At 43.5% G+C, this 11,977-nt stretch overlaps 1 protein-coding gene across 1 annotated transcript in view; it reads left to right on the forward strand.

Moving 5' to 3' along the window:
• drc11 (dynein regulatory complex subunit 11) overlaps positions 1 to 11,334 on the forward strand; it is a gene marked incomplete at both ends in the record, with an annotated part of 133,263 nt that extends 121,929 nt beyond the window's left edge. The window contains 4 exons of the mRNA XM_080720454.1: positions 7,807 to 7,893; positions 9,558 to 9,735; positions 10,011 to 10,252; positions 11,173 to 11,334. Of these exons, the coding sequence (XP_080576580.1) occupies positions 7,807 to 7,893; positions 9,558 to 9,735; positions 10,011 to 10,252; positions 11,173 to 11,334 (669 nt within the window). The remainder of the gene's footprint in view (positions 1 to 7,806; positions 7,894 to 9,557; positions 9,736 to 10,010; positions 10,253 to 11,172) is intronic.
• Positions 11,335 to 11,977: the final 643 nt, after the last annotated feature.

Genomic DNA, 11,977 nt, shown 5'->3' on the forward strand with positions numbered 1-11,977 from the left:
AGCATGTAGATTTGCTATTTTCAAAATAGAACCGTGTTATACCAAATGTAACGCCTCAATTCTTAGTGCTCGTCAGGGTGGGGGGTGTCCCCAGTTAAAATATGATTATTCTGGGAGTCGCGGCCTGAAAAGTTTGAGAACCACTGTAATACTGGATCATTCTGTCCTTGACAATAAGCAATCCTACTGTTTGAATCCTGTACAGACGCACACATGGAGCAAAAATAATGATAGAAAAGAACATTACAAAGGATTTTCTTTTCAACTTCGACTTTTGACTTTGTCTGGTGGGAGTCGACTTGTGTAATGAGGTCGACTGAGTCAACTTGTCGACTTTTTTCGTTAATGCCCTGTGGGTAGGCGGGTGGTTGGTTTTTTGTTTGTTCAATTGATACTTTTGTCACTATGTGGTTTTGGTGATACTTTAACTGTTCTGCTGCTGTAGACGGCGCTCACCGTCATTGAAAGGGTTAATACCATGGCGCCGTTGACGGTGAGGACTGTGAATCTTACTGTATATACAGTAAAGATATTATTACTTACTTAATGTCGCTCCGGTCCCGCTCGCATCGGTAATGTCGGCGATTTGTTTACAACGCACGTTGGGCGTGCACGCGAAGTGAAGCTCCTCAATGTTAAGTCAATGGAGAGGCCCATAAAGAAACGTCATTTAAACAAAATAGCCATTTTGAGACATTTTGCAGCAGATCTAAATGTAAACAAGGCACAAGGCAGGGCGCAGCCATCTTTCCTCTTCTTGTCCCACACTGTCATGTGACTAGATGACGTAATCGTTGCCGTCAAGTGATAATCCAAAAAAACAAAAACAACCCCCTTCCAGCCCTTCAAAATAATAGCGGCGGCCTATGGAGGAAACTGCGTGGCACCGAGGCACCAAGCAACCTTCAGATTAAGAGGCACTAATTGTGTTAACTTGCCGAGGTTGAACAAAGCTCTGGAGTCTTTTGAAGCATTCTCTTCCCTCAAGTCAAGCCATTGAGTTGTTAAGGAGCTTTATTGACATGTAAATGTCCTGGGTTAGGTGAGTGGGCGCTTGTAGATGAATAAACAGATATCCCACAATAGAGGCGTAAACAATTAATTAATGCCGGTTTCTTTTTTTCTTCTTTTTTCCTCAAACAAAGCCTCCCCCATGAGCATTGTCTTGTCCGGCGTTCCGGAATCGGAGGCGCGTCATTTGAAGAACCAGGGGATAGCCATCGCCAGGCCCATAGCGTTCGTGTTTAACCTCCAGTTCAGTTCTTTTCATGCATATTTTCAACCACCTCTTTACGTTATTTGAAGATTAACAATTATGCTGCCGTTGATATGTCGTTGATATGACGGGGCAGCTCGTCACACTTACTGTAAATACAGTAAAACTGTTATGACTACGTCTGGGCTGTCCATTCTGCATCGGTAATATCAGCGATTTGTTCACAACGCACGTTGGGCGTGCATGCGAAGTGAAGCTCCTCCATAAAGATCCATTGATCTTGCGATAAAGAGACCTCATTTACTCGAAAAAATACATTTTTTTTTTTTTAAGATTTATTTTTGGGCTTTTTTTTATGCGATAGGACAGTAGACTGACAGGAAATGGGGAGAGAGATGGGGAATGACATTGAAAAAATACATTTTGATCCCACGGCTGGCATGTTTCATGCTAAAAATGCACTAGCACGGGGGCCACCATGACACATGTCAACACACTGTCCCGTGACTAGATGGGGTCAAAAAAATCCCGCCTGGCCCTTCAAAATAAGAGCGGAGTCCTAAGGAGGAAGCGCCGCGGCAGCAAGGAAAATTCATCCCGGCAGCAAAAGTGTTAATCTAATTTTATAGAGGCGGTGAGAGCATCTCAATTCACTGTCATCCATCTACATGTGACATCACATGACATATGACACACATGACAGTATAGACACGTTTCTCCTCGTATGCATCCTTACATTCATTAAAGGGGAAGAACCACCGTGATGATGTCATCACGGTGTACTTTGCATTACAAACCCCCAAAATCAATCAGTACTTGAGTAAATGTAATTAGTTACTTTACACCACTGACAGGAAAAGTGGATTGAGATGCACTTAATAGTGCAAAGGTTTCACTTGTTTTGTCACTCTCTACCCCCCCCCCCCCCCACCCCCACCCCTCTGGAGGCGTGACGTGTAACAGTGCCAGCTTCTGGGGTTGCAACCTGCTGTTTGACAACTGTTGTTGGTACATTCTATACATTTGCAACTGTAGCCTACGCATTTATGTCACACCAAATTAACTGCGACCGCAGTCCCAGAAGCTCTGCAGTGCTGAATGTTGAGCAACAGAAAGGATGTGTTTTTTCCAAAGCAAGTAGAGCATGCTAAAGTTGTATAACCCCGACTCGGTTGTAGTCAAAAACATCATTCTTAAGTTACAGAACTCACCTCGTAACATGCAGGCATTGATGGTAAACAGCTCTGGCATGCAGCTGCTGCTATGATACTTTGTAACATTTCAAACATTTTCAAACATGTTCAAAATAAAATCACACCCAGTGTGAAGTGAGTCTGTGCTTTTTACGAGTTAATTTCATTAAGCGTCCCGCAAAGCTTGGCCAATACCCAGCTTTGCGAGACGCACATTCGGACATACAGTACATAGATACAGACAAAGCCAGATGTAGGAGCGGTTAGCACCACTCAAAAGTATCACACCCATCTTTTATGAGTTAATTTCACAAATGTCCTGCAATTGTCTGGACATACGGAACATCTAAAACACAGAAAATAGAACATCTACAAGCTAATAATGTGTGCCACTTTGTGAGCTTGTAGATCGGCACTTTGTGAGCTTGTAGATCGGCAAATCTTTGCAATTTGTCGCACAATACAGTGTATGCCTTTATTAACACTTTGAGTGCCAGCCCCCCCTGGCCCCCGTCCCTTACCAGTGCCACCATTAGGTCCCATTCATTTCTGCCCCAATTCCAGGGAATAAATTGGAAATGATCCGATATTCACATCGGAACAAAAATTGGAGATTTGGTAAAAGAGGATTTCTTTTTTTACCAGAAAAATTTTGGAGTGATTTCGATAAGCGGTTTTGGAGAGAGGTGCAGCAGAGTGCACACTGCAAAAACCAATGAATAGCCTCAGAAATCTAGATTCTGAGATATTTGAGTTCAAAGAAAAAAAACTTTAGGAAGCCATAGCAACAAATTGGTAAATGGTAACGGAACAAGAGTACCCTTGACAGAAAGAATGTCAAACCAGCTTTCATTCGGTGCAAAAAAAGTTTAAAAAATATTGTACCATCGTCTAGTTTCAAGGGGGCAAAGTGAAAAAGTATGGAATGACTCAGAAGGTGGAAGTTGTCTTACAGTTTGATAGAACTATGCACTGTGAATTCACTGTGTTTTTACCTGGTCTAGAAGGTCAGGAAGACAAAAAGTCAGAAAAGCGATGTCAACCTTTTATTTTATGGCAACATCGAACCCTAACCCTGGTGAGTACCTCACACATCCAGCATGAACATATTTATGTTCAACAATATTTACAAATATTTCAAAAAAAAAAAAAAAAAAATCACAAATATGACTTCACAAAAGTAAAATAAAATAAATGTGCAGCAAGTAAAGAATAAATAAAATAATATAAAAGTCAAAATAAAGTACTGTATTCTAAGGCAGGCAGCACAACAATGTCTATTTGTAGTTGGCCACTAGATGGTACTGTTCACCCTGTGTGTGTGTGTGTGTGTGTGTGTATGTGTATGTGTATGTGTATGTGTATGTGTGTGTGTGTGTGTGTGTGTGTGTGTGTGTGTGTGTGTGTGTGTGTTCATTGTTCTGGGAAACGAGGAAGAGAAGTCCCAGAAGTTCTCCCATAGAGTGACATTGGTCCAGGAAGCGAACCTACAGTGACCTGACCTGACTCCTCCGCTATTGCTATCTCCGCCATCATACTGTCCTCTGCGTTGTCATTGGTCTGGTTGCAGATCGTCTCCAGCAGCTCATGGCGTAGCAGGGAATGGGTAGACTGTGGGATCCCATCCTTCCTCCATCCAGTCAGACTCCACGGGCCCTGTATATGATAGAAGAAAAAAAAATACTAAATGATACGTCTGTATACGTCTGAAAACAGCAGATCTACAAGCACACAACGCCTCGCACCGTGCTTGTAGATCGGCTGTTTTCACTAGTCTAAATAATTTCAAATGTATATATGTATACGTGGCCACTGAATTCTATGGGCTCTGCTTTGATACAAATCTACAGTAACTATCTGCTGGCAGAGCCTATAGACTGACATAACTACTGTAGATTTGTAGATCGATTTGATAGATTATTATGTCACACACACACACACACACACACACACACACACACACACAGATTGTATTACTAAACTATCTATCTAGGTATACACACACGCTAAAAAACTAAACTATAAAGAAATGTATTCTTACTGGAAGAAGTTGGTGGAACTTACAGCTACTACAAACCATGGATTGACATCTAGACCTACTGCACATACAGTATTTCAAAGTAGCGTATTTGATAGGGATTATGCACAATAGCGTCTGTCCTGTTGAAATAAGCCATGAATATGTAGCGGCTACATATTCATGGCTTATTTCAACAGGAACCACACTTTATGCATCTCAAACAGTGGTGTGTTCTAGACGATCACCCACTATTCGTTTGGCCAGGGCAGACGCTATTGTGCATAATCCCTATCAAATACGCTACTTTGAAAGGTTCACAAGGGCAGACGCTATTCATATTTTATTTTTCCTCCATCACGGAGGTATAGAGGCCAGCGGCTGGCGGCGCCCTGCCCGCGAGGGTGTCACAAGTCGGGCAAGTCCGACAGCAGACCCCGTATACGTGCGTTACAGGTAGACCACAGCACTGATCTCATATAACATTGAAAGACAGACGTATAGAACAAAGTGAAACGTAGAGAACATAAACTTTGTAACGCTTACCGGGTTCGCAGTGCATCCTACAGGGCGCGGGGAGAAACGGCAGCAATCGGTGCTCTGCCTTCTGGCCGCCATCATACTGTCCTCTGCGTTGTCATTGGTCTGGTTGCAGATCGTCTCCAGCAGCTCATGGCGTAGCAGGGAATGGGTAGACTGTGGGATCCCATCCTTCCTCCATCCAGTCAGACTCCACGGGCCCTGTATATGATAGAAGAAAAAAAAATACTAAATGATACGTCTGTATACGTCTGAAAACAGCAGATCTACAAGCACGCGTTGTGTGCTTGTAGATCGGCTGTTTTCACTAGTCTAAATAATTTCAAATGTATATGTATATATACGTGGCCACTGAATTCTATGGGCTCTGCTTTGATACAAATCTACAGTAACTATCTGCTGGCAGAGCCTATAGACTGACATAACTACTGTAGATTTGTAGATCGATTTGATAGATTATTATGTCACACACACACACACACACACACACACACACACACACAGATTGTATTACTAAACTATCTATCTAGGTATACACACACGCTAAAAAACTAAACTATAAAGAAATGTATTCTTACTGGAAGAAGTTGGTGGAACTTACAGCTACTACAAACCATGGATTGACATCTAGACCTACTGCACATACAGTATTTCAAAGTAGCGTATTTGATAGGGATTATGCACAATAGCGTCTGTCCTGTTGAAATAAGCCATGAATATGTAGCGGCTACATATTCATGGCTTATTTCAACAGGAACCACACTATGCATCTCATACAGTGGTGTGTTCTAGACTCATATTTTATTGTTAGTTACTAGTTAGTGCCTAAAAAGGAGATCGGCTGTTGTTGTAGATCGGCTGTTTTCACTAGTCTAAATAATTTCAAATGATAAATGCAAAACGAGCGGTTTTGGACATAAAAAGTTTTCACTCCCTCCATCACGGAGGTATAGAGGCCGACGCCGAGCGGCGCCATGCCCAGGAGGGTCTCCCAAATCGGGCTTGAGTTGTGGAGGGTGGTCGCTAGTGCTTTGGAGGTTCCAGGGCGAGCGCCCCCACCCCGGGGCTCGCGATCAAACCTTTTGGGAACCACTGTTCTATACTAGGCTGTGATGTGATGTCCTTGGCTCATTATCGCCAAAATAAACAATGTTCTAACGTGAGTGGCACGTAGTATGCAGTGAAGAATATGGCCTAAAATCAGCGTTTCTGAATGTCGACTTTACAATGAAATGGATGCTTCTCTCGTTTGGGTCGGGACCCATTTGTGAGTCGCGGAGACAGTTTTATGGTTTATGGGCCATATATTTCATACATTTTGATACATTATACAGCACTTATCTCATATAACATTGAAAGACAGACGTATAACAAAGTGAAACGTAGAGAACATACCGCAGCACAGCTCAGCAGTGCATCCTACAGGGCGCGGGGAGAAACCGTAGCAATCGGTGGTCTGTCCCTGGCAGCATGCATGCCTCGCCGTAGAAGGAGCCCTTCTGGCCGCCAGAACCAAAATCGAGGCCGTGGATGTACCAGCGGAGGTCCTCGCTGATGAACCGATCGCCCATAGAAGGAGCTCTTCTGGCCGCCAGAACCAAAATCGAGGCCGTGGATGTTCCAGCCGAGGCCTTCGCTGATGAACCGATCGCCCGTAGAAGGAGCTTTTCTGGCCGCCAGAACCAAAATCGAGGCCGTGGCCCGTGGGTGTAGCAGCCGAGTACCTCCGTGATTTTAGCCTGGCCCGTGGTGGCGATGTGTTCTTTTTTTTTTTTACAAAACGGACCCCCTCTCCAACCTAAACAAAGAAACTAGCCCTTCCCCCACTCCTCCTTGCTAAAACCTCTACATTCCGATCTCTCTCTCTATCTCTATCTCTCTAAATAATACTAAATCTAATGATTTTATAACTAAATTCTCTGCTTCTGATTCTCGCTCTTTCTCTCAATATATCTATCTCTCCCTCTGATTGCTGTGTGTCCAGTGACTGTGTTGTGTATATAATGGGCCTCTAGAGTCTAGACCCTTGTTTCTGGGGGGAACCGGCCAACCGGAGTGCTCGAATTTGGTCACATGACGTGTGACTTCACAATCCCATAGCCCAGAGGGCCCTGTCTGTGCTGAGGGCAAGATCAGACTGTGTGCTACTGTAATATGAAAAAAAAGCATCGGACGTCATATGACGCCAATATTAATTTCTGGCATCATTGCCAAGGTCGTGTCGGACGTCATATGACGCCCTGGCACTGAAAGTGTTAAGTGGTTAATGTCTCTGTGTGAGTGCTTGTCCTGAAGTGACGTTGGTGTAAGAGAGTTTAAACACAAAAATAGGTTGTCTGTCAGAAAGAGGTTCTGTAGCCAGAAGATCACAGGTTTGATCCCCATCCTTACGTAAAGTCCTGAACTTCCACATGCAAATGGGAAACAGGACTAAGGATAGACTACCCATGGAGTACTCTGGTCGTCACAGTTTATGGGCTATTATTATATTAATATATACCAATTTAACCTTATAGCAAGTCTCTTGTGTGTGTTATTAGTACATCTCTCTCTCTCTCTCTCTCTCTCTCTCTCTCTCTCTCTCTCTCTCTCAGTGTGTGTGTGTATGTCCTGCTGTGACATTGTGACATTGTTTTCATGTCATTGAAAACAATGTCACATGACGAAATGTCATGTCATTTCGTGCCAAATATCCCCTCTATCCCCTGTGTGTGTGTGTGTGTGTGTGTGTGTGTGTGTGTGTGTGTGTGTGTGTGTGTGTGTGTGTGTGTGTGTGTGTGTGTGTGTGTGTGTGTGTGTGTGTGTGCTGTGTGTGCTGTGTGTGCGCGTGCGTGCGGCAGGTGGCTCGCCAGCTGCAGCCCTCAGTCATTTGGATCGGAGACGCAGAGAAAACCTTCTACAAGAAAGTACCGAAGACAGAGAAAGAGGTGAGAATATAACTCCAGACTCCAGAGCAGTATGTGTCCTATTACCATTCAGATCAGTATGTGTCATAAAAACATTCCATATATGCTGGGTAACCGTACAGAATAACTGACTCCAGATCAGTATGTCATTAAAAAAATAGAAAAAAAGAGCATAATTTATACACCGTATACCAGGGGTCTTCAACGTTTTAAGCCCGGATCAGAGTCTACGGTGGAGAGCTATCCACCGCAAATTTGAGGTGGAAAGCTTTCCACCTCAAGTCAGAAAATAAGTGCAGGCCATCATAGTCACGGCCCACGGTGAAGTCCTTTACCCCGTCTAGACCGGTTCAGGTCGACCAATCAGTGAACGGGGTGTAGAGCCTGTCTGTCTGATAGTAAAAACAGAGAGATGTGTTGGGACTCGCGGTGGAAAGCTCTCCACCGCGAGGAATGATGTAACGTTGTAGTTTCATGACTCGAAAAGACTACACCGCGGTGGATAGCCTTCCACCGCGGACCCGACTATGATCCGGGCTTCAGTTGAGAGAGAGATGACGCAGGGACCCCACAAACTTTTCATAGATTCCTTATAGTTTCATCGTTTGACAGCACAATCATCAGTTTTGGATTCATGTCAATTTGTGTTTTCAGATATTTACTTTTTTTTACCTGTCAATACTTAATAAACTTGGCCTTTCACTCTGTCTTCTCTTTTTCCCCAAAAATAGCTGATCTAGAAGCTCAAAACGCCTCTAAAGTTCTCAGATTATGGACGCTAGAGTTCAAGTGGTTAATATAAAAACAGAGAAAAAAAGTTTCTATCACTCAAAGATTTGGAGTAGTAACTCTGAGGACCCCCTAGGGGTCCCGGACCCCCTGTTGAAGACCTTTGCCGTATTCAAACTTTACATACTGTAATAGGTAATAACTCAAAAAGACACTATCTATCCATATGACATAAATTCATTGTATGTAAATCATCGTATCAACAGAATTGAACTTTTTCTTTATGTTGTGTTGTATCAGTTACAATGCAAAATTGAACTGACCCCAACTATGCTGGCTCACAGCTTAACTCTGAGCTCATACTGCCCTCTTGTGGCGACTTAAGGCAATGAAATTGGGAAAGCATCTGTGTCATTTTAGATTGGTTCACCATTATGTTATATTCAGAAATAGTAGACATAAAGCTATTTTGAAAAATCTTCTGTGGCAATTCATTGGCTTAACCCATTAAAACCAGGAAAGCATCTGTGTCATTTTAGATATATTTTATACTTTGACTATTCAAAAATAGCAGATCTACAAGCTTATAGTGCAGATAAGCTCTGTTTTCTTTTCTTTTTTTTTGTATTGTGAAAAGTCTAATTTTTAACTCAAACCTGTGCTTTGAGATGGCGGTCCGCGGGCAAATACATTTAAATGACATAGAAAGAAGGTTATTATAGTCAAACGAAACTAACAAAATAACGAAAACTAATATATATATATATATATATATATATATATATATATATATATATATATATATATATATATTTAACAGAACTAAATAAAAACTAGAATAAATTAAAACCATTTTCAAAAATAAAAACTAGAAACGCAGTCTTTTTCAGAAATTTGTTCGGAACACACAGAATCGCTCTCAAGTCAAAATGTGTTTTAACGCACACTCTCTCCAGATGGAGCCTAAGAGGCTGAAGAAGGACCTGGCTAAGGTGCTGAAGGTGCTGAAGCCAGAGGACAGAGTGCTGGTGGTGGGGACCAGCCGCAGGCCCTTCGACGCCGACCTCAAGCCCTTCTGTAAGCTCTACAGGAAGATCCTGCTCATCCCCAGACCAGACTACGCCTCCAGACTGGGTAGGAGCAGTTACCCATATATGGAGACCCCTGATTGATTACATCAGGGATCTCCATATACGGGCATAAAAGGGATTCTGTTAGTGTGGTTCCCCTGACATAACAGTGATGTCAGAGCGTGATGTCAGAGCGGCAAACCCATAGATCGGAAAAAAGAGTACACAGACAGACGTCCGGAGACAGGATGCGCTGTTTCTCATACTAAACTGACACATCAATTAAACACACACTCCCCTCTGTCCTTCCTCTTTCCTTCGTTGCACCACCTCCTCCAGTCCTGTGGAGGGAGCTGTTGCACAGCGGCGGCGTGCTCCACCCCGGGCCGGGCCTGGACCTGAGCTCCCTGGCCAAGGTGACGGACGGCTACACCCAGGGCCACCTGGTGGCGGCGGTGCGCTGGGTGCTGAGCCCCCGCAGGCTGGGCCAGCTGCCCTCCAGGGCCCTCGCCGCCTCCGAGTTCATCCCCCCACTGGCCAGACAGGACCCCGTGTTCAAAGAGGAGGAAGAGGCCTTTAAGGTCAGAGACGACGTCCACCGCATGTTGTATGGTAGCCATTCTCTAGCCTCGTAAACCAGACTAAGGCAGGAGGAGTCGGTTTACTAGGCTAGCGATTCTCCACCTGTTGGTCGGCAACAGCCTTTATGCACAGCAGCCTTGTTGGCAAGATATTCCTTCCTTACTTCCTTACTTAATCACTTAACCTTTTCACCTGAATTTCTTTTCAAAAGTATCAAAAATAGACGTGTCGCGATACGACACGTTGTGAGCTTGTAGATCGGCTATTTTTGATACTTTTCCTGTGTGACACTGCAGTAAGATGAAGTAAAGCATTCATTTAGGTGTTACCAATGATTCTGATCAACTCTGAGAGTGTACAAATGGAACCAAATGGAGGGGTCCATTTGGTTCCATTTGTACACTCTCCATTTGTACACTCTCAGAGTTACTCACCCATAAGCGGGCATTTGGAACCCACTCAAGGACACTTTGAGACCCACTGGTGCAGCGGAGTGTCTCCAGTGAGCCAACGGGCACACTATCAGCACCCTGACTCTGTTTGACCAGAATGGAATAGAGCCTTAATCGGTATCATTGGTAACACCTGAGAGTCACCTTCAGAGTCTCTGAAGAATCGTGATATTTGAATGCCGGACAGTCATGAGAATGTTGTAGCCATGAAGAGCTTTGACACAGCTGCAGGAACTAACCACAGCCAGCAGAGGGCGACCTTTCTCTACTATTGTGTGTTCTCTCTGCTGTTGTGTGTTCTCCAGACTCACATATTTGTGTGTGTGTGTGTGTGTGTGTGTGTGTGTGTGTGTGTGTGTGTGTGTGTGTGTGTGTGTGTGTGTGTGTGTGTGTGTGTGTGTGTGTGTGTGTGTGTGTGTGTGTGTGTGTGTGTGTGTGTGTGTGTGTGTGCACGTGTGCGTTGACAGATGTGGTACAGCAGAACCCCACTGGGCAAGAGGAAGGCTCGGGCGGCAAAAACCATAGAAGAAGCGGAGCTGAAGAAAGGTAAAGACAGGAAGAGCAAAGGAAAGACAAAGACGGGGGTCAAGATGAAGATTAAGAAGAAAACTAAGTCCAAGAAGAAATGAAAAGGTGACGGACTACCTGAATGAATGCAGAACTCTTTAAATGTATGTTTGCCGATGAAAAGGACGGTGGGGAATTCCAAGTGTGTAATTACAAATGTTTAAAGAAAACAAATCTCAACTTTTCATTAATATATATATTTTTTTAAATCCAACATTTGCCAAAAGCGTTTCATACGTAAAATGGAGAAAATGTATTGATTTCCATTAATAATTTCTAAAACAGTCTGTACTTCTCCGTACATGTACAGAATAAAACCTTCTTCGCGGGATGCTTAACTGGTAGCGTGCCCAGGATTATTATATCATTATATCATTATTATATCATTTTACCTACCTTTGAGGCCCTCTTGGCAAAAAAGTAATCAGAGTAAATGTAATCCAGGCAAGCATGTCCTGTTTATCATGATAATATTTTTTTTTCAGTCAGGACCGTTTTCAAACAATCGTAGGCCACAGTGCTTTTGAAATGGCCGGTAGAAAAGGCCGCGTTTTGAACATTGAACATGAAGGTGATTTAAAAGCTAGATTAGGAGAAAAAAATCACTTTTCTGCAGCAGCATGCTTCCTGGTCACGTGATCTTGCGCTGCATTTTGGGAAATGGAGTGTTTTTCGTCACCGCGGTAGCCAAGTACAGTAGCTACA

This window comes from Nannobrachium achirus (genome assembly GCF_963921795.1).
Source record: "Nannobrachium achirus genome assembly, chromosome: 24".
Lineage (NCBI taxonomy): Eukaryota > Metazoa > Chordata > Actinopteri > Myctophiformes > Myctophidae > Nannobrachium > Nannobrachium achirus.